The sequence below is a fragment of the Eschrichtius robustus genome, chromosome 12 (assembly GCF_028021215.1).
Source record: "Eschrichtius robustus isolate mEscRob2 chromosome 12, mEscRob2.pri, whole genome shotgun sequence".
Classification (NCBI taxonomy): domain Eukaryota; kingdom Metazoa; phylum Chordata; class Mammalia; order Artiodactyla; family Eschrichtiidae; genus Eschrichtius; species Eschrichtius robustus.
In genome coordinates this window covers 52,142,349-52,166,228 of record NC_090835.1, presented here as the reverse complement: position 1 = coordinate 52,166,228, position 23,880 = coordinate 52,142,349, and the positions used below count along the sequence as shown (strand labels likewise).

The 23,880-nt window shown below is 38.2% G+C and overlaps 1 protein-coding gene across 3 annotated transcripts in view; it reads right to left on the bottom strand.

The window, feature by feature from the left end:
* CLASP2 (cytoplasmic linker associated protein 2) overlaps positions 1–23,880 on the bottom strand; it is a 170,054-nt gene that overhangs the window by 64,101 nt on the left and 82,073 nt on the right. For all 3 annotated transcript variants that reach the window (XM_068558803.1, XM_068558804.1, XM_068558805.1), the window contains 6 exons: positions 23,309–23,379; positions 20,100–20,159; positions 18,834–18,911; positions 17,346–17,513; positions 15,052–15,107; positions 13,812–13,985 (listed from right to left, as the gene is read on the bottom strand). In XM_068558803.1, the coding sequence (XP_068414904.1) occupies positions 13,812–13,985; positions 15,052–15,107; positions 17,346–17,513; positions 18,834–18,911; positions 20,100–20,159; positions 23,309–23,379 (607 nt within the window). The remainder of the gene's footprint in view (positions 1–13,811; positions 13,986–15,051; positions 15,108–17,345; positions 17,514–18,833; positions 18,912–20,099; positions 20,160–23,308; positions 23,380–23,880) is intronic.

The window sequence follows — 23,880 nt, the reverse complement described above, 5'->3', positions numbered from 1 at the left end:
CTGACAAAATAAATGCATTTAAATGCTGAGGATATTAAAAGACGATAAAGCAATGGCACGTGCACTCCCAAAGTATAAATGAATTGGCATAAATTAAAAAACAAAAACACAAAATAAAAGCATTAATGTCACTACAAGAAAAAAATGAAACTATGTAACTTTATACTAGATATTGTTAAACATGTTAAGCATTTATGTTTTTCTAGCATGAGATGATCCAAGATACAAAGCAAAACTCCAGGATGAAGGATTAAAAAAAAATCCACATGTATAACTAACACAACCAAACATGAAATGTAAAAGCTACCACAGCTCGCAAATTATACAGATTTGCAAAGAAATTAGCCTATTTTAGTTTTTAATATTTAATTCCTACCAATGAAAATATTAATGTAGAGGTATTTGTGTTACTAACAAAATGTATAATTCTTACCATCTTCAGATGCTGTTCCTAAATAAGAGAAATAAAACAATAACATTTCAACAAAGTCTGCCAATGCTGATGTTAAAACCTTCCTCGCGCCTCCCACCCAACGAAAACAAAAGGGCAAAAGAAAAAATTTCTAGTTCGATAGCCTTAAATTAGCTTTTAAAAGATTCATTTTGAGATAAAAGAAAATTTGAGGTAACCTAATGACTCATAGCACAAAAAAGGTTAAAACTAGACAATTAAAAATAGCAAAATTCTATAACAAACACATTTGTCTGCTATACTTCATACTTAACATTTTAAATGGTGAAGAAAATTAGAGAAATTAATTACTCAAGAAAGATGCAACTTTCATTGCTCTCTCCAAAACGAAGATTTTTATAGATCTTTCCAATGTAAGAATTCTTTCTGTGCATTTTCAAAAGGTAGTCCATAAAAGAACTAGAAAACTAATTGACAAACATGGGAATCAAATCCATGACCTAGGTCTCATTAACCCAGTATTTTCACCAAAGCATTACAAAGACCTATCAATCCATTAGCTATTTATTCAAAAATTTTTGTACTCCCTAAGACGTCAATGAAAACTAGCAAAAATGATCAAGTAAATGGAATTCCCTGGCACTCCAGTGGTTAGGACTCCATGCTTTCACTGCTGAGGGCCCGGGTTCAATCCCTGGTCGGGGAACTATGATCCCACAAGCCGCACGGCACGGCCAAAAAAAAAACAAACTCACTACTACTATAGGGCAATAACAGATGTTTCTCCATGTGTGTGTATATAGATTTTTTTTTTTAAAACACAGGATTAAACATCAGTGAGAGTAACACATCACACAACACAGGTGATTCCTCAAATAGGCTGATGTTTCTGACCCACAAAAGAAAACATTTTGATCTGGAATGTGAGAATAATTTGTTTTTAAAGGATCTAGAATCTCAGTGTTAGAAGTGATATTGAATGGTCTGAAATATAGAAACTATCTCTTGGTTAGGTTTTCTTTCATTTAATAATTTCTTAAATTTATGAAATACATTAAACACACACAGAAGCACAGAGACTAATTATAAGTAACACTCATGTACCCAACCCAAGATTAAATAAATCTTCCATTTCATCAGAATGGAAGATATACCAATTTCAGAGTTTATGTAATAATTGACAGAAAAACGTACAGTTTTCCATTTTCTCTAGATCTCATACTGTGACTTACAGATTCAGGATCTTCTTACAAGTTCTTATAAAAAAGCTCAAGTTCTTAGATAACATTATGGTATCTGATGAAGTGAAGGGCAAGTATGGATAATACACAGTCTAGTGTTAGACAAAAATACCATACAGATAAAAATTACCATACTGGATCAAGCAACTAAAGATAAACTAAATACTGAAATTAAAAAGGCATAGCTCAAAGTAAGTTCAATTTTGATTAAATGTTAATTTAAAACTCACTCTCTGAAAGACAGCATCTGTGACTTGCATTTCATTTTCATAAATAACCATATGAATCTGTAAAATATGTCATTTGTCTCTCTCTGTATCAGAGTTATTAAACTAAAGAACTGAATCAAGTGACTTACGAGATTCCTTTCCCTTCTTCTGAATCTAATATTTCAGAGAAAGACTTAAGAAATCAAGAATATTCTAAGAGCTCAGGTAAAAAAAATTAAGAAAATTGATTTAACTTATAACAGAGTAACCTAGTATTTGAGTAAACTGAGAAACCCAAAATAGATATGATTAACCCAAAATTAAATCAGAGAATTATGTAGCCATTTTCACATTAAGAGTGCTGCCAAATAAGCAGCCTATTTTCAGAACTTAAGAGAACGAACAAAGGTATCATGTAGAATCCAAGAGCCATAAAATTTTTTAGGTGAATTAGAAAAGGAAGTTCTTACCATCCATCTTGTCAGAAGTGTCCTCTGATGAAAGAGCAAGCAAAGAACGGAAGAAAACTTAGTATATTAGAAAAGGATTTTATAACCCCTGGAAAACATTATTTTTAAGAACACAGAATTCATAGCACACACGTATATATGAAGCTTGTTTTCAACTAAAACATAATAGGAGATTAAACAAGACGAGGTTTCTTTGTGAGATAAAGATACCAAAAAAAAAAAAAATATATATATAGAATTGAATTGACAATAAGTCTGATTTTCACTAGCCTAGATAAGTTAGAGAAGCCCATGTCCCAACCTTGGACCCCTGCACCAACAGACAAACCCCTTGCTTGGGTCTGCTGAGTTTCTCATAATCTAAGAGTCACCTTGCCTTGCTTTCTCTTTTCCTCTATAGGCTAGAGCACACCTCCAAATTCTACTCTAAATTTAGCTGTCTCATCATTATCCTCTGTCTACTGTGTTGCTGCTTCCTCACCCCATCCTTTAGTACTTTCAGTCCCTTCAAGACCCGAAATATGGATAAATCTAACAACTAAATTGCTCTACCCCGCTACTTTGAGGTGCCCCAATAGAGAAAATTACAAAACCACGAAGTCATGCATACTGGCACTACTAGAAACTGGGGTAATTATCAGGCTTGACCTTTAGTGACTGTGCAGAAAAGTATTAATAAACCAGGCCTGATACTCTTAAGAAGAGCCTAGTTACAGGGCTAGCCCTTAGCTGGCCTTTGGGAATTTAGTTTTGGATCCTGATTGTATCAATAAGGTTGTTTTGTGTGTTTGAGTGTTGGGGATGGGGTATTGAACTCCTGCTATACCAACTTGCCTGAATTGTTTTTGCAGACAATGTGATTTAGGGGAATACCTGTTATCTTTTTGGGAGTATGGAATTCTGGTAATTGTGGCTGGTTGTGCAGCACAGTGCTGGCATAACGACCGCCCTTTTACCCTCACCCTGGACTCTGAGTCTTAAGGAAGCTTCTCTGGACAGAAACACTATGCACATGTTCCACACTCATTGCTGGAGGAAGGAGCATGTTCTGTGCAGCCCGTCATTTTCGCCTCTGGGAGGGATAACTCTGAAAGCCTGTGCCTGGACTCCTCCAGACTACCCGATGAGTCTTTTTCCCTTGCTGATCCTGCTGTGTGTCCTTTTGCTATAATTAACCTCAGCCATGAGTACAGCTAACAGTCCTGTGAGTTCTTCTAGTGAGTTTCTAAATGTGTGGGTGGTTGCAGGAAGCCCGGAAGAGAGGCCCTCCTCTTGTGCCTCCTCAACTGCTATTCCAAACCTCAAGCCACCTCTCAGACACCCTACTTTCTATTAGCTCAGTGTCCTGACTCTGACTCCTCAGACATGAAGACACAGCTACCTCCCGATGACACGGCTCTTAATGCTTGCCCGCCCAAAATATATCTGAATCTACCCCCTTCATTTCTTTCCCTTCTACCTCAGTGAAACTGATGACCCTTCCACATCCAAGGCTAACTAACTCCCCAGCTCTTCTCTATACATCCTATTCCTTATGTCTCTCATACGAACTTTGACCGTAACAATTTCCTTTCATTCTTCCATTTTTTACTTTTCCTTCTCTACTGATCCTACCATCTTAGTATACAAACATATTTAACTCCCTCAATTTTAAAAAACAAGAAGTTCATTAACCTTTAACAACGGATAATTCCTACAATCTTCTTTCATCTCTTCTCAACCGCTAAGCATAGGAATAATTTATACAGATTCTCCTTCCAATGTCTTCCTCAATCAACTGAAATCTGACTTCTGTCCACATGACTCCAACTGAAAACATTTATTTTCTTTTTCATTTAAGCAGTCCCACAGACCTAGTTGTTGAGAACAAATACTCATAAATATGCATAGATATATCAAGGTTTCCTTAACAGAAATTCCTGTCTCCCATCATACCAAGCTTCCTCTTCAGGATAACGTTTTCAAGGGTAAACCTCAAAACACTCATCATATCCCCGTTGCCAAAGGATTCAGTACTTCAGTGGACAAAAAATCCTGTGGCAACTGCTTTAAGAAATGTATTGAGTTTAATATTGAAAGATTACAGTAAGAACAATTCTCTAATGACTTCCAAGTCTAATCTCAAGCACAGATCTCTCTCCTGAGTTCTCTGCCACTGTATGTAATTCTTTCTCATATACTACTATGCCTCCGAACACTTCCAGTTTGATGTCTCAGGGGTTTCAAACTCAAAATGCATAAAACTCAACAAGCTTTTAGCTGCTCATCCTTTAGCAACCTACCAATAGACTGAGAGACTCTTTCAATATAGAAGCATATATCTCTGGATCCATAAATGTTCAGCCATGATAAACAAGGCTCAAAGAGAAGAAAACAAAGAATACACAAGTCACATCTGTATAAGAAAGTTGAGGAAGGGGGAGGAGGGGGTTTAGAAAGAAAAAGGAAGGAAGGAAGGAAGGAAGGGGGGAGGGGGGGAGGGAGGGGGGAGGGGGGAGGGAAGAAAAAGAAAAAAAGACATAGAAATAGAAAGAATGAGAAAATCTATTCTCTAAGCCCTGGACAGAGGCACAGACAAATATCTCATTGTGCCTGAGTGTGAACCTGGGCCAGATGAAGAAAAGAGGATAGATGGACACCTTTCCCTTCTGTAAAGAAGCAAACATGCCATTCAAACCTTAAAGAACCAAAAGAAACAAATTAAGCAATCTCATGGCACTATTATGACTTTCTTATGAAAAAAAAAAATTGCTGCTGGGAATATCCTGGCAGTCTAGTGGTTAGGACTCCGCGCTTTCAGCCGAGGGCCTGGGTTCAATCCTTGGTTGGGGAACTAAGATCCCACAAGCTGCGTGGCATGTCCAAAAATTTTAAAAAAAAGAATTGCTGCAAATGGCTTTCGAGTTCATATTAAAACATTTCAAATTCAGTATTTTTTTCTGGTACTAAAAAATAATAGATACTAAATATAATGTTTTATTTTTAAGACTCAGGATGAATGTTTTATTTGTTTTCCATTTTCCCCACTTAAAAAAATTAATGTATAATTCATGTACCATAAAATTTACTTTCATAGTATACAATTCAGTGTTTTTAATATATTCACAAGACTTAACAACCCTCATAAATATCTAATTCCAGAACATTTTCATCACCCCAAAAAGAAATCTTATACCCATTGATGTCATTCCCTATTTTCCCGACTCCCAACCCCTGGCAACAACTAATTTACTTTCTGTTTCTGTGGATTCACATATTCTAGGCATTTCATGTAAATGGAATCATACAGTATGTGGCTGTTTGTGTCTAACTTTATAATGTTTTCGAGTTCCACCCCTCTTAGAGCATGCATTAGTATTTCACTTTTATGTAATGTGCTCCTTTTTATGACTGAGTAATATTCTGCTTCATTGTATGCACATACCTGCCTAACCATTCACCAGCTGACGGACATTTGGGTTGTTTCCACTTTTTGGCTGTTATGAATAATGTTGCTATGAACATTCATTTGTGTACATGTTTTAATGAGAACATATGTTTCACATGTCTTGGGTATACTGCTAGGAGTGGAACCGCTGGGCCACATGCTAACTCAATGTTTCACTTTTTGAGAAACTGCCAAACTGTTCCCATAGTGGCTCCACTTACATTCCAGGAGCAGTGTATGAGGGTTTCAATTTCTCCATATCCTCACCAGCATTTGTTATTGTCCATTCTTTGGATAATAGCCTAGCGGGTGTGAAGAGGTATCTCATCGTGCTTTTGATTTGCACTTCCCTAATGTCTAAGGACGTTGAGTATCTTTTCATGTGCTTTCATTGGCAATTTGTGTATTGTCTTTAAAGAAATATGTATTCAAATCCTTTGCTTATTTTTAAATAGAATTGCCTTTTTGTTACTGAGTTATGAGTTCTTTATATACTTGAGTTGTAAGTCCCTAATCAGATATGTGATTTGCAAATGTTCTCTCTCATTTTGTGTGTTGTCTTTTCACTTTCCTGATGGTGCCCTCTGAAGCACAATGTTTTTAATTTTGATGAAGTCCAATTTATCTAGCTTTTCTTTGGTTGCTTGTGTTTGGTGTAGTATCTAAGAAAACATTGCATCATTCAAGGTTATGAAGATTTACACCTGTGTTTTCTTCTAAGCATTTTATAGTTTTAGCTCTTACATTTGGGTTTTTAATCCATTTTGAGTTAATTTTTTGGATATGATATGAGGTAGGGGTCCAAATTCATTCCTTGGCCCCTGGCTATCGAGTTGTTCCAGCAACATTTGCTGAAAGGAATTCTTGCCTACTGCATGGTCTTGGCACCCTTGTTGGAAATCAACTGACCATAGATACATGGGATTATTTCTGGACTCTCAATTCTCTTACATTGGTGTATATATCTATCTTTATGCCAGTACTACACAGACTTGATTACTGTAGCTTTGAAGTAAATTTTGAAATTGGGAAGTGTGAGTACACCAAGTTCGGTCTTTTTCAAGATCGTTTCATCTATTCTGGAAACTTTGCTTTGTCATTTGGATTTTAGGAGCAGTTTGTCAATTTCTATTAAAAGGCAGCTGGACTTTTGATAGGGATTGCATTGAATCTGTATGTCAATTTCCCATCCTAATATTAAGTCTTTAAATAACCTGTGTGTCTTTCCATTTATTTAGAGCTTTAAATTCTTCTAACAATGTGTTGTAGTTTTTAGTGCACAAGTGTGAAATAAAACATATATGTGCGCCCAATTCCTGGCACAGAGCTCCTAAAACCCTTGTAATTTCTCAAGTGGTAAGAGCACTTGGAGTACCTTTGTCTCTAATATTTGCTCGTTGACCCTGGTACCTGACAGAGCTCCTAAATCCCTTGGAATTTCCTGGGCGATAGGAGTGTCTTTTGTTCTAATAAGGCATTTCCTGGCGGTCTCCTCGACAGCCTCAGGATGGGGGATGGTCACCAGAAAGATGAAACCATGATTAAAAGCTTGGAATTTTCAGTCCCATCCTCCATCCTCTGGGAAGAGGTGTGAGGCTGGAGACTAAGTTAATGATCAATTATGACTATGTGATGAAGCCTCCATAAAAATGCCAAAAGCACAAGATTCAGAGAGTTTCTGGGTTGGTGAACACACCCATATGCTGGGAGGGTGGCACACTGCAACTCCACAGGGAAAGAAGCTCTTGGGCTTGAGACCCTTCCAGACCTCGCCCCCTGTATCTCTTCATCTGGCTTTTCATTCATACCCTTTAATATCCTTTGTAATAAACCAGTAATCTAGTAAGTAGACTGTTTTCCCAAGATCTGTGAGCCACTCTAGCAAATTAATTTAACTCAAGGAGGGGGCAAGGGAACCTGTGACTTAGAGCCAGTTGGTCAGAAGCACAAGTAACAACCTGGACTTGTAACTGATGTCTGAGGTGGGGGTGAGTGAGGCCGGGGGTCATAACAGACTAAGCCCTTAACCTGTAAGGTCTGTGTTAACTATGGTTAGGGTCACAACTGAATTGAATTTTAGGACATCTAGGTGTTGTCTGAGAATTGCTTCATGCGAAAATCCCACACATCTCGTGTCAGCAATATTATGAGTGTAAGAGTAAAGGAGAAACATAAGAGTGGTTCATCCTAGAGAAGTCTTACACTTCTTTTGTTCTATCGATTCCTATGTACAACGTATTATTCTTTTTGAGGCTATTATAATTGGAATTGCTTTTTTACTTTATTTTCAGATTGTTCATTGCTAGCATTTTTTTAAAAAGGTTTATTATTTTTTTTCTGACTCCATCAACTATTTTTATTTTATTTTTTTCATACAGCCAGTTCTTATTAGTTATCTATCTTATACATATTGGTGTATATATGTCAATCCCAATCTCCCAACTCATCCCATCACCACCACGACCCTCGTCCCCCGCTTTCCCCCCTGGGTGTCCATACGGTTGTTCTCTACATCTGTGTCTCTATTTCTACCTTGTAAACTGGTTCATTTGTACCATTTTTCTAGATTCCACATATATGAGTTCGTATACGATATTTGTTTTTCTCTTTCTGACTTACTTCACTCTGTATGAAAGTCTCTAGGTCCATCCACGTCTCTACAAATGACCCAACTTCGTTGCTTTTTATGGCTGAGTAATATTCCATCGTATATATGTACCACTTCTTCTTTACCCATTCGTCTGGCGATGGGCATTTAGGTTGCTTCCATGATCTGGCTATTGTAAACAGTGCTGCAGCGAACACTGGGGCGCATGTCTTTTTTATTTATTTATCTATCTATCTATCTATCTATCTATCTATCTATCTATCTATCTATCTATCTACCTATCTATTTATTTATGGCTGTGTTGGGTCTTCATTTCTGTGCGAAGGCTTTCTCTAGTTGTGGCAAGTGGGGGCCGCTCTTCATCACGGTGCGCGGGCCTCTCACTGTCACGGCCTCTCTTGTTGAGGAGCATAGGCTCCAGACGCGCAGGCTCAGTAATTGTGGCTCATGGGCCCAGTTGCTCTGCGGCTTGTGGGATCCTCCCAGACCAGGGCTCGAACCTGTGTCCCCTGCATTGGCAGGAAGACTCTCAACCACTGCGCCACCAGGGAAGCCCACATGTCTTTTTGAATTATGGTTTTCTCAGGGTATATGCCCAGTAGTGGGATTGCTGGGTCATATGGTAATTCTATTTTTAGTTTTTTAAGGAACCTCCATACTGTTCTCCATAGTGGCTGTATCAATTTGCATTCCCATCAACAGTGCAAGAGGGTTCCCTTTTCTCCACACCCTCTCCAGCATTTGTTGTTTGTAGATTATCTGATGATGCCCATTCTAACCGCTATGAGGTGACACCTCATTGTAGTTTTGATTTGCATTTTCTCTAATGATTAGTGATGTTGAGCAGCTTTTCACGTGCCTCTTGGCTATTTGTATCTCTTGCATGGAGAAATGCCTATTTAGGTCTTCTACCCATTTTCTGATTGGGCTGTTTGTTTTCTTAATATTGAGCTGCGGTGCTTCCCTGGTGGCGCAGTGGTTGAGAATCTGCCGACCAATGCAGGGGACATGGGTTCGAGCCCTGGTCTGGGAGGATCCCACATGCCACGGAGCAACTGGGCCCGTGAGCCACAATTACTGAGCCTGCGCATCTGGAGCCTGTGCTCCGCAACAAGAGAGGCCGCGATAGTGAGAGAGGCCCGCACACTGCGATGAAGAGTGGTCCCCGCTTGCTGCAACTTGGGAAAGCCCTTGCACAGAAACGAAGACCCAACACAGCCATAAATAAATAAATAAATAAATAAATAAAAACAAAAAAAAAGAAAAATAGTCACACACAAAAAAATTATTGAGCTGCATGAGCAGTTTATGTATTTTGGAGATTAATCCTTTGTCCGGTGATTTACTTGCAAATATTTTCTCCCATTTTTTTGAGGGTTGCCTTTTCGTTTTATTTACAGTTTCCTTTGCTGTGCAAAAGCTTTGAAATTTCATTAGGTCCCATTTGTCTATTTTTGTTTTTTATTTCCATTTCTCTAGGAGGTGGGTCAAAAAGGACCTTGCTGTGGTTTATGTCATAGAGTGTTCTGCTTATGTTTTCCTCTAAGAGTTTTATACTGTCCGGTATTACATTTAGGTCTTTAATCCATTTTGAGTTTATTTTTCTGTATGGTGTTAGGGAGTGTTCTGATTTCATTCTTTTATATGCAGCTGTCCAGTTTTCCCAGCACCACTTACTGAAGAGACTGTCTTTTCTCCATTGTATATCCTTGCCTCCTTTGTCATAGATTAGTTGACCATAGGCGCATGGGTTTATCTCTGGGCTTTCTATCCTGTTCCATTCATCTATATTTGTTTTTGTCCCAGTACCATATTGTCTTGACGACTGTAGCTTTGTAGTAGAGTCTGAAGTCAGGGAGTCTGATACCTCCAGCTCCGTTTTCTTCCCTCAAGATTGCTTTGCCTATTCAGGGTCTTTTGTGTCTCCATAAAAATTTTAAGATTTTTTGTTCTAGTTCTGTAAAAAATGCCATTGGTAATTTGATAGGGATTGCACTGAATCTGTAGATTGCTTTGGGTAGTATAGTCATTTTCACAATATTGATTCTTCCAACCCAAGAACATGGTATATCTATCCATGTGTTTGCATCATTTTTGATATCTTTCATCAGTGTCTTATAGTTTCCTGGGTACAGGTCTTTTACCTCCTTAGGTAAGTTTATTACTAGGTATTTTATTCTTTTTGTTGCAGTGGTGAATGGGGTTGTTTCCTTAATTTCTCTTTTGATCTTTCGTTGTTAGAGTATAGGAATGCAAGAGATTTCTGTGCGTTAATTTTGTATCCTGCAACTTTACCAAATTCATTGATTAGCTCTAGTAGTGTTCTGGTGGCACCTTCAGGATTCTTTATGTATAGTATCACATCATGTCATCTGCAAACAGTGACAGTTTTACTTCTTCTTTTCCAATTTGTATTCCTTTTATTTCTTTTTCTTCTCTGACTGCCATGGCTAGGACTTCCAAAACTATGCTGAATAAGAGTGGTGAGAGTGGACATCCTGGTCTTGCTCCTGATCTTAGAGGAAATGCTCTCAGTTTTTCACCATTGAGAATGATGTTTGCTGTGGGTTTGTCGTATACGGCCTTTATTATGTTGAGGTAGGTTCCCTCTATGCCCACTTTCTGGAGAGTTTTTATCATAAATGGGTGTTAAATTTTGTCAAAAGCTTTTTCTGCATCTATTGAGATGATCATATAGTTTCTGTTCTTCAATTTGTTAATATGGTGTATCACATTGATTGATTTACGTACACTGAAGAATCCTTGCATCCCTGGGATAAATCCCACTTGATCATGGTGTATGATCCTTTTAATGTGTTGTTGGATTCTGTTTGCGAGTATTTTGTTGAGGACTTTTGCATCTATATTCATCAGTGATATTGCCCTGTAGTTTTCTCTTTTTGTGACATCTTTCTCTGGTTTTGGTATCAGGGTGATGGCCTCATAGAATGAGTTTGGGAGTCTTCCTTCCTCTGCAATTTTTGGGAAGAGTTTGAGAAGGATGGGTGTTAGCTCTCCTCTAAATGTTTCATAGAATTCACCTGTGAAGCCAACTGGTCTTGGACTTTTGTTTGCTGGAAAATTTTTTTTTTTTTAAACATCTTTATTGAAGTATAATTGCCTTACAATGGTGTGTTAGCTTCTGCTTTATAACAAAGTGAATCAGTTATACATATACAATATGTTCCCATTTCTCTTCCCTCTTGCATCTCCCTCCCTCCCACCCTCCCCATCCCACCCCTCTAGGTGGTCACAAAGCACCGAGCTGATCTCCCTGTGCTATGCGGCTGCTTCCCACTAGTTATCTATTTTACATTTGGTAGTGTATATATGTCCATGACACTCTCTTACCCTGTCACATCTCACCCCACCCCCTCCCCATATCCTCAAGTCCATTCTCTAGTAGGTCTGTGTCTTTAGTCCCGTCTTGCCACTAGGTTCTTCATGGCCTTTTTTTTTTTTTTTTCCCTTAGATTCCGTATATATGTGTTAGCATACTGTATCTGTTTTTCTCTTTCTGACTTACTTCACTCTGTATGACAGACTCTAACTCCATCCACCTCATTACAAATACCTCCATTTCATTTCTTTTTATGGCTGAGTAATATTCCATTGTATATATGTGCCACATCTTCTTTATCCATTCATCTGTCGATGGACATTTAGGTTGCTTCCATGTCCTGGCTATTGTAAATAGAGCTGCAATGAACATTTTGGTACATGACTCTTTTTGACCTATGGTTTTCTCAGGGTATATGCCCAGTAGTGGGATTGCTGGGTTGTATGGTAGTTCTATTTGTAGTTTTTTAAGGAACCTCCATACTGTTCTCCATAGTGGCTGTATCTATTTACATTCCCACCAACAGTGCAAGAGTGTTCCCTTTCCTCCACACCCTCTCCAGCATTTATTGCTTCTAGATTTTTTGATGATGGCCATTCTGACCGGTGTGAGATGATATCTCATTGTAGTTTTGATTTGCATTTCTCTAATGATTAATGATGTTGAGCATTCTTTCATGTGTCTGTAGGCCATCTGTATATCTTCTTTGGAGAAATGTCTATTTAGGTCTTCTGCCCATTTTTGGATTGGGTTGTTCGTTTTTTTGTTATTGAGCTGCATGAGCTGCTTGTAAATCTTGGAGATTAATCCTTTGTCAGTTGCTTCATTTGCAAATATTTTCTCCCATTCTGATGGTTGTCTTTTGGTCTTGTTTATGGTTTCCTTTGCTGTGCAAAAGCTTTTAAGTTTCATTAGGTCCCATTTGTTTATTTGTGTTCTTATTTCCATTTCTCTGGGAGCTGGGTCAAAAAGAATCTTGCTGTGATGTATGTCATAGAGTGTTCTGCCTATGTTTTCCTCTAAGAGTTTGATAGTGTCTGCCCTTACACTTAGGTCTTTAATCCATTTTGAGTTTATTTTTGTGCATGGTGTCAGGGAGTGTTCTAATTTCATTCTTTTACATGTAGCTGTCCAGTTTTCCCAGCACCACTTATTGAAGAGGCTGTCTTTTCTCCATTGTATATTCTTGCCTCCTTTATATAAAAATAAGGTGACCATATGTGCGTGGGTTTATCTCTGGGCTTTTTATCCTGTTCCACTGATCTATATTTCTGTTTTTGTGCCAGGACCATAGTGTCTTGATTACTGTAGCTTTGTAGTATACTCTGAAGTACAGGAGCCTGATTCCTCCAGCTCCGTTTTTCTTTCTCAAGATTGCTTTGGCTATTCGGGGTCCTTTGTGTTTCCATGCAAATTGTGAATTTTTTTGTTCTAGTTCTGTGGAAAATGCCATTGGTAGTTTGATAGGGATTGCACTGACTCTGTAGATTGCTTTGGGTAGTATAGTCATTTTCACAATGTTGATTCTTCCAAGAACATGGTATATCTCTCCATCCGTTTGTATCATCCTTAATTTCTTTCATCAGTGTCTTATAGTTTTCTGCATACAGGTCTTTTGTCTCCTTAGGTGGGTTTATTCCTAGGTATTTTATTTATGTTTAAGCTTTGACTATGATTCAGCTTTGTGGTTTTCCCAGATTTCCAAAAGGCTTTAAGTTCTTGGTAAGGGAACTGAAGTAGGAGAAAGAGAATGGAGAAGCTCGGTACAAGACCAAACTCCCTTAGTATCCAGCAGTTGGATGTGGCTGTAGTGCAGAACTTTGAAAATTCTATAGGCAAATCATGGAATAAAGAATTGTTCCTTTGATTAAGATGATTAGGAGGACAACAGGGGGAAAAGTAGAAACAAGGTATTTCAGATACCTCAGAACTACACTGCAAGGACAGAATCATATAAAACATATGGACTATCCTTAACTAGCAAGAATGAAATAGAAATGATAAAGATATTACCATCATCAATCACTGAAATTGATGATGATTCACTGCTTCCCTGAGACCACGGAGAAAATGTTGTACAATTTCCCATAGTTAGCTGTCTTACCTAGTGATGCGTAGGAACCTGGATTCAGGGCACCTGCACCTAATCGCCCACTTCGTACAGCCTGCCCAGCAGCATGATGTGCCTTGGCACCAGCAGCAGCATTCACATCAATATCACTTCGTGAACGCTGTAGGCTTCCTGGAAGGGAACTGGCTTTGCTGCTGCCTGCTGATACTATGAAAAACAAAGGAAAGGTAACCTATATTATTTCAATCACTGCAAACGGCACAAAAATTATATAAACTTGAAATCACCATGAGATAATACATGATGACAAATGGTCAAAAAGGAAGTAGTGGCTAAATGGATACTAGAAAGTACTTTAGAGTATTTTAAAATCAGAATGCCTCAGTTTCAATGTTGTCACAACTAATTCTTCTTGGACAATTTTCTCAATATTTCTCTGCCTCATTTTCCCCTTTCATAAAATGGGAAAAATAACTATATTTTGTAAAGTTCATAGGACTGTTTTATAGATGAAAGGATGATGTTTATGATTGATTCATGAAAATGAAGCACTCTTACAAGATAAATAGATGACAGCGGGGCTATTTTTTAACTATAAGAATAATGCAAGTAGAACTAGCCTGGGAATAGAATAATTCAGAAAATAATGCAGGTTCTGCCACTCTTAGGTAATGCCAATTAAGTCATTAAATTTCTGGTCTTTAGTTTTTCAGTTTTAATGAGGAGTTTTATAAACTCTGAGTTATGCCCCATTAATAGGCTGTGAAATCAACTAAATGGGTCATGATAGCATTTTAAAGAAATGAAACACAGTAGAAAAGAGAATGCATCACAAGTAAGGGTAAGCAGGCTTCCTGGAACTTTGGATTATACTATATATGTATATTTATATACAGTATACTACACAGCATATGTATATTGTATGTATATAATTATATACACTACATTGTATATATGACATGTAGTATATGTACATGGTATGCAAACACAGGTACAGTATTAGGTGTGGTATTTACTATGTAAAATGATTTTCTCACTGTGGGTCATATTAGAACAGTTTAAAAGCTACTGCTTTTAACTGTTTAGCTTTAAAGCTGTTCTAATGTGCTTTTAAAACTTATAAAGTGTAACTTTGTATTTTAAACTTTTCAACCCTTGATGTGACCCAGAGTGAGAATATCTTTTTACATAGTAACTTTTACTTTATTTATAAAGTCACTTTTACTCTATTAAGTAAAATATGCTATGACTCTTAGTTAAAAAGGCAATTTACCTCTTCCAGCAACAGTTGATGGGTTTGCTGTAGACCATTTGGAAGAAAAAGGGCGGCTGCAAGGTAAAAAGAAATACTTTTAGTAAGACGACATAATTTATCACTCCTCTGACAAAAATTAATGAAATACCATTGAGTTTTCCGAAGAGTTGAGACGTATTTCTGATTTCAATTTTCCTTTTACAAATCACTTTAGAACAGTTGTTGTCATATATCAATGGTATCTAAGTTAGCTGTGAAGCAAAAATGAAATAACTAGCATTGAATAAAGACTGTAAGCTCTACAGAAACAGGGACCAGGTTGCTGTTGTCCACTCTGGTCCTCAGCACACACTACCACAGGGAACTCAATAATAGCACTCTCCAACACTTCTATTCTGAGATATTTTACTTAGAAGGAGAGAAAGGTAGTATTGTTGCTAGTACACAGGGAATTCAGTGTAACCAAGGCCTGTCTCACCGAAGTCATAATGGTTGTGGCCATTGGTAACTCATGCAGTTACCCTGTAGGTATAACACCATCTATAGCAGTTCTATTAAGTATTACTGCATGGGGCAACAGAAACAAAGCTAAGGACTACTGTTGAGGATAACATGTATGATTAGAAAGCAAAACACCTAGAATCAACTCAAAGAATCCACTGCCTCCTTTAATATCTTTTTTGATTATTTATCTTTAATTACTATGGTACTCTGAAGCCCATAAATAAATATCTAAGTATGTGAGAGAGTCTGGAAAGTATATCTATCTATGTATGTATCTATCTATCTGCCACGCTGTGTGGCTTGTGGGAGTTTTAGTTCCCTGATCAGGGATTGAACCCAGGCCCTCGGCAGTGAGAGCATGGAGTCCTAACCACTGGACCGCCAGGGAATTCTCTGTCTACAAATTTTAAAGGTAAGGGGAAGAGAGGTTAATGACGGAGTGTTGAAAAACATTCTTTAAGTTATTATTATCAAATGGTAAATTTGGTAGTTGGTTATTAAACCCAGTATTATATTATTTTTATAATTGTCCCCTAAAATTGTTACTCTAATAGGTTGAGGCAGACCACTTCAAGTCCACAGATTTTAAAGTTGTTTGTTTATGTTTAAAGATGTTCTACTAGAGTAAGAGAATATCTTGTTTAGATCCTTGCTATTCAAAGTATGGTCCATAGACAAAAAGCATTGACATCACCCAGGGGTAGGTAAAAAATGCAAAATCTCAGGTCCCATCCCAGATTTACTGAATCAGATTCTGCATTTTAACATGATCTTCAGGTGATTCATATACACTTTAAAGTTTGAGTATAGTAAATCAAAGTAAAGGGAAAAAAAGCAACAAAGCTCATTTGAGGTGAAGGATTTTTCACAAATTTAAAGAGAAGTTTAAATAGGTAATTATTCCTACAAGAATTGTTTTTTAAAATCAAATCATATCTGCTTTTACTCCGAAAACATGTAAGTCACTGAACTTTTATTTAGTACAGTACTCACAAGACCCTGTGAGTGCTTCCTTGAATTTTATGCCCTAGGTGCCTCCCAGTCCCAGTTCTGTACCAGAGACCTGCAGAGGCAAACAGCAACCTTTGTGGGGTTAAGGTCCTAAAGAGATAGGAATTACAGGGAGGTAAACTGACATTCTGTGAGCTGCTCTTCCCTGGGGAAATCTTCAGATACTTGTGGCCACTGCTAGGGATCCTAGCAGTCTCATAGGGCTAGAGAAACAGAAAATAGGGGTAAGCCAAGGCAGCAAGGGTTTGAGGTAGCCAACATAATGATGAGTGGAGTTATAGAGAAGTGAGTCAGATACTAGATAATTTTGCCCCCTTGAGGGATCTGCTGAAATCTTAAACCGTGCAAGAGGCGAGGAAAGAAAGCAGTGGAGTTTTTACCAGTCACAGTGCTGTGTAAGAGTTCTGAAGATGACTTCTGAATCTCCGTTATAACTCTTCCACTACAGTGCCCTAGAAATGGGCTACTTACTATATTGACTATTTTCCAGGTATTAAGAAAAGTATACAAATTAATGCTTTCCAATCTTTTTCACAGACATGAACATATTCCAAAAAAATATGTTTGAACATATTCAAACAAAATTTGAATCCCTATACTCTTTACCTAACGAGAAGTTATACAAGTATGTAATCCAACCCCTGAGAAAACAGACCAAAGAAAATAAGCACATTCAGTCATCATTCTTTCAAAAAGGCTTCAAGTGAAAGCAATCAGATATTCCACCATCCAACTTAAGGAACTTTGTGGAGCTGGAGAGACAAAGAAATCAGTAATTATCATTTATATGACCTTACTTGAGACTTTCTTGTGAGCTAGATGAGGACCTGTCTGATTGTGGAAGAGATGCTACACTGCCAGAACTCTTTAAGTAAGTTTGAAGACTCTTCTGATAAGATGGCTCAAGGGAATTATACAGTGTTTCAGCTTCACCAGGAAAGTGGTTTCTAAGACCCATGTAAGTCCTGTAAAACAAATGAACAAACAACAAAAAGTAACAACTTTGCATTATTAGACATTAACCGTAAAATGTGTACGTTCAAGAAGAACAAAGGTTTTTAAGCCCATAGGTTTTTTTATCTTAATTTTTAAATTTATTTTTGGCTGCGTAGGGTCTTCATTGCTGCACACAGGCTTTCTCTAGTTGCGGCAAGCGGGAGCTACTCTTCGTTGCGGTGCGCAGGCTTCTCCTCGCAGTGGCTTCTCTTGTTGCAGAGCAGGGCTCTAGGCATGTGGGCTTCAGTAGTTGTGGCTCGTGGGCTCTAGAGCTCAGGCTCAGTAGTTGTGGCACACGGGCTTAGCTGCTGCTCAGCACGTGGGCTCTTCCTGGACCAGGGATCGAACCTGTGTCCCCTGCGTTGGCAGGTGGATTCTTAACCACTGTGCCACCAGGGAAGTCCCCCATAGGTTTTTTTTTTTTTTTTTTTTTTTAAGAAGGTTAGTAGCTTTATTTATTTATTTATTTATTTATTATCTTTGGCTGTGTTGGGTCTTCGTCTCTGTGCGAGGGCTTTCTCTAGTTGCGGCAAGCGGGGGCCACTCTTCATCGTGGTGCGCGGGCCTCTCACTATCGCGGCCTCTCCTGTTGCGCAGCACAGGCTCCAGACGCGCAGGCTCAGTAGTTGTGGCTCACGGCGCTAGCTGCTCCGTGGCATGTGGGATCTTCCCAGACCAGGGCTCGAACCCGTGTCCCCTGCACTAGCAGGCAGACTCTCAACCACTGCGCCACCAGGGAAGCCCCCCCATAGGTTTTTAATACACCCACAATGTGCCAAGTAGAATACTTTCTATATTTAACAAGTTTTGGTAGAAAGATGGCAAGCTTTTGAGAAAAGGAGATCTCAGTTCAAAAGCTGGCTGTAATCCTTACGGCCTGTGTGGCCTTGGGTAAACTCCCAAATCTCCAAACTTCAGTTGCCAATATAAGGAGATAGCACCTTTGTGGGATCATTTTAAGGATTACAAAATAACATATACCTACTGCCCTACACAGTATCAGGTACACATTAAATGTTCAATAAATTGGTTATTTTTATTCACAGCAAAAGTGAGTATGTTATGATGGAACAGGAATACTGTTGAATGCAGAAATGACAATGCTATGTGAACTGTTAAGACACCCAGTACAGATTTAATGGAGAAAAATCAACCTCCATTTTACTAAAGAGCTAATCAAATAGAATACTTGGGACACTTGAATGATATTTTCATTCTCCCAATATAATTCCTGTCAAAGAAAAGACCAAAGTATGTTTAAACTGTCAAAAAATACATTATAGACTTACTTTCTTGCCTCCACTCTGGCCTCAGCATCAGCATCATGAATTCCCTTCTTAATAGTTTCAACCAAGACGGCTGCATGTCTATAAAATAAAACACCTTTAGATTCATGTGTAAAACTATGTATTTCACCATAAATGATACTGCCTATACATTATGCATCAATCACAAAGGGGCAAGGGAGATAAAAAGATAATTAGTACACAATAATAAATCTAAGATTGCAAGATTTCCTAATAATCCATCCCATACATTTCATGCATGTATGGTTTCCTTCTGACAAGTCAAACATTATAAACCTGGACATAATTATTTTTAGATGGAGTCCAGACATATAGCACTCAAATCTCAAATTTTTTATGAATTTAAAAAAACCTTTTGTGTGGTTCCTCACTAATCTACCAATGTATAAAATTATTTGCTAATAGTACGATCAGTTATAATCTAACCAAACTGAATAGCAGCTGCCACAAAAGAACTTAAAGAAAATTTGGAATTATGTCATGCCTGCAGTAAACAACAAATTCTATTTTTTAGAAATGGGTTATGAATAGATTTAATGATTTCCATGAGAATGGAAAATCAGCAACGTGTTCAACATAAATGCATGTATATCCCAAGCTTCAAACTTGAAATTAATGAGAAATACGGCCATGCAAATAGCCAGTGACCAACATTTTCCTCTTGTTCATCTCAGAGCTTCACTAGACGCTGCCCAGTGTATACTTGACCAATGACACCTGACAACTGGTGTGGAAAAACTTTCCAACAAATCTCTCTCACCTTTTTTTTTAATGGCCACGCAGCGAGGCTTGCAGGATCTTAGTTCCCTGACCAGGGATCGAACCCGGGCCCTGGCAGTGAAAGCGCCAAGTCCTAACCACTGGACCACCAGGAAATTCCTCTTTCACTTTTTTAATCTCTTTCCTCTGAAAGGAAGTGCCTTTCTTCTATCTTAAATCATTCCTTACTTGATTAATTGCACCTCAGGAAACCTATCTCACGTGACTAGAGATACATTTTAAAATATTTGCCCAATTTAACCTGGAACACCTTATGTAACCCATTTACTAAGAGACCCTCACTCACCCCACAAAGAAGAAAATCATAGCTGTAATGAATAAGAGCAGCACCACAGCTTTAAGGGAAAATCAGTGTTAATAACTTTTAAAGCAAAATGAGAAATAATGCAAAACCAGTCACATCAATTTCTAAAGAACCGGTGACAATGGGGAGGGGAGGGTGGTGGGAGAGGAATAGTCAATGCATACCTTTCCAATGAATGAGTCTGCCACTCCTGTAACAACAAATCTAAAAATTCAAATGAACGCCTGAAAAATAAAAGTTAATTATAACTAAATGTCATAACAATATACTAAGTTATATTAATTTATAACTAAAAGTTAATTAACACTTTCTTCTATAATATTCCACTTTGCCCCCCTAAATTAAAGCATAAGACATGTTTTTAGATATCTTTACTGTCAAATACTTAATTAATTAATTAAAAAAATAAATTTCTTTATTTATTTAGTTTTGGCTGCATTGGGTCTTTGTTGCTGGGCACGGTCTTTCTCTAGTTGCGGCAAGCAGGGGCTACTCTTCATTGCAGTGCACGGGCTTCTCATTGCAGTGTCTTCTCTTGTTGCGGAGCATGGGCTCTAGGCACACTGGCTTCCATAGTTGTGGCTCACGGGCTCAGTAGTTGTGGTTCACGGGTTCTAGAGTGCAGGCTCAGTAGTTGTGGCGCACGGGCGTAGTTGCTCCGTGGCATGTGGGATCTTCCCGGACGAGGGCTCGAACCCGTGTCCCCTGCATTGGCAGGCAGATTCTTAACCACTGTGCCACCAGGGAAGTCCCACTTAACTTATTTAAGGCTCCAACTATTCTTATGCTTAATAGTTCAAAAAGACCTTAAGGGTTCCCCATAATTTTAACTTAAAATGTTTGTCAAATATACAATTTAACTTAATTTAAAAGATATTTTGGGCTTCCCTGGTGGCGCAGTGGTTAAGAATCCGCCTGCCAATGCAGGGGACACGGGTTCGAGCCCTGGTCCCGGAGGATCCCACATGCCGCGGAGCAGCTGGGCCCGTGAGCCACAGTTACTGAGCCTGCGCGTCTGGAGCCTGTGCTCCGCAACAAGAGAGGCCGCGATGGTGAGATGCCCGTGCACTGCGATGAAGAGTGGCCCCCATTTGCCACAACTGGAGAGGGCCCTCGCACAGAAACGAAGACCCAACACAGCCATAAATAAATAAATAAATAAAATTTAAAAGAAATAAGCAAAAAAAAAAAAAAAAAAAAGATATTTTACCAAACACCTACTGCGTACTAGAAACTGAAGACATACAATGGTGACCAAGAAAGCTGCGACGGATCTTCCATTTCTACATTTGTTCCCTTAAATATATATGTAAATGATTCTTAATCAAGTATTTGGTGTTTTCTCCTTAGCCTTCTGGTTCTCAACTTCTTCAACTGTCTCATTCTTGAGGTTTTGTTCTTTCTTGGCATCTGACGACACAGCTCTGCCCTGTTTTTCTTCCTTTATTAACACTTTCCCTCCACCTACCCTTACATAGGTGTTCACCTGGTTAGTGCTGATCTCAGCCCACTTCCCTTTTATAGTCTTTTCTTGGGCAGTATCACCTGTACCCTTAGCTCTATCAGCTGTACTTCTCACACCTAGTCCTTTATCTCCAGCACTGGTTCTTCAATTCAGCCATTAAGTCAGTGTCAACCAGCTCACAGACATCTCTACACAGGCAGTGAGCGTCAACTCAAACACTACATACTGATAACAAAACAACAAATTTAATTCTTACCCTCTCAATTCTACTCTTGGAGCCCATATGATACAGATTAGAAAAAAGAGAAACATGGAGGTTAAATTAATTTGCCCAAAGTGATAGAGCACGGCCTTAAACCCCGGCATTCTGACTCTAGAGATCACAGTCTGAAGCACTTGACATCACCTTCCTCATCCATATCCAATTATCAAGACTCATTTCTATATCTGAAATCTCCTGAATTTATTGAATAAAACCTCCTTCAATCAATTATCATAAATACAGCTCTAGTTCGGACCCTGCCTCTCTTACACGAGCTGTAAGAAGTCCTACTTAATTAAACCAGTGCTTCTCATTGTCTCTTTTTAATTGCTGTTCATAGCTGAAATAAAAACTAGGATGGATGACATTACCTCCTCACCAAAAACTGCTAATGGAACAATATCAAAATTTCTCTTCCTGACAGTCAAAGCCCTCTATACTTTGACTTCAATCTATCCCCTTCTTCCCCTCAGTCAGTCTCTTTTCCTACTGAATCCTCCCATTTATCATGTGTTCTGGCCTCAGTGGCCTGTCCGATGGCTCTGCAGCACACAGCATAGCTTTCCATCTCTGCGTACATTATATCCCACTCTCTTCCCTTACAGGTATTGAATTGCTTCCCATTTTCAAGGTAATTTTCTGATGCATTTCCTGACTTCCTCTTCTCTGTCACATTCCTATTTCTCCAATTACCATTTTCTTCAGTGTAAGACAGAGATTGGTAAACCTTTTCTGTAAAGGGCCAGATAGTAAATATTTTAGGCAGTAAATATTTTAAACTTTGAGAACCACATAGTCTCTATTTTATATATTTTTCTTTCCCCCTTTTTAACTACCCTTCAAAAACGTAAAAAACAGTCTTAGCTTGTGGGCCATACAAAACTAGACTGTTTGACAGATTTGACCAGTGGGCTGTTGTTTGCCAACCCCTGACATAAGAGAGAGGTAATTAAACAACTGTCCCAAAACTCCGAATCACTTACAGGTAATAATGATGTCTTATTTTTCCTAACATTCAAAGTACTTAAATAAACATATTTATCAAACAAATAAGGGGAAAGAGTTCTTTACAATTTTCTTAAATATCCAATGCACAAATCTTGTTTTTGCTGTCTTTATTATTCATGGAGATAGTGATGATATTAAAGATTGTAGAAACCATAAGGAGAGAGAGAGATACTGACAGACTGATTTGTTATGGCTGCATACTCTGTGCCAAACACCATGTTCAATTCTACCATCGTGTTTCTCATTTAACCCTCACAACTCCATGGGGTCCGCATTATTAGCCCCACTAACATACGAAGACACTGAGGTTCAGGGCAGTTAAAATAACTGCCTGAGGTAGGACAATCAGTCACAGTTGTAGGACTCTAGGTAAGGGCTAACTCTAGACTCCATACTCTCTGAAAACCAAACAACTAGTGGCCCAAATAAACCAAACCTTAATAGGATAAAACTGAGAAATGTGCATAGTCATAACAAGCACTTTGTTCCTTTTTTCCTTATATGACATAAGATTAAAAAATTTTAATAAGGTTTCTAGAAGGCAAGAAATTGATGACAACTAATTTTTGCACCCAACTAAGAATTAAACATAATGCAATATTCAACATAAAGCTATACTAAGTTTTTTCAAAACTTACCTCCTTACAGGAACTGATTTTGATGTGCAATTGCTTGTTATTAAAGGTATAAGTCTGGGTACATGAGTATGCTGAAAAAGATATTTTAGAAGAGGTTGAAAAATACTGTGTACTTTACATAATCTCTTCTTCTATTTGCCTTGCATTCAAGTATTTAGCTATATTACAACAGAACAAAAATACCATAAAATCAGATTTTGAAAGAAATTAAGACCAGTCAAAAAGTTTCCCCAAATTAAAGTAATAGTAATGATATAGTTTCAGAAGGGCAGATGTGATTGTAATATTAAATAATAAAGACAAGTTAATTGTATACCTACAGAGAACTGTTAGGACAGTGTACTTTGGGGGGATGGAGCACTAAGAGGGACCAGGCATGCACTGGTCTTATTTTCTGACGTACTGCTACTGCTGGAGAAGACAGTAACTGCTATGTCATCAAAGCAGGTTATCAGAGTGAATCTACATTAACTACTGGGAATGCATTTTGAAATCGTGATTTTAATTGAACTTTCATCCTGGCTGAACCACAGCTCTCTAGAATTCAGGTAAAGGTCAGTATATACAATCTT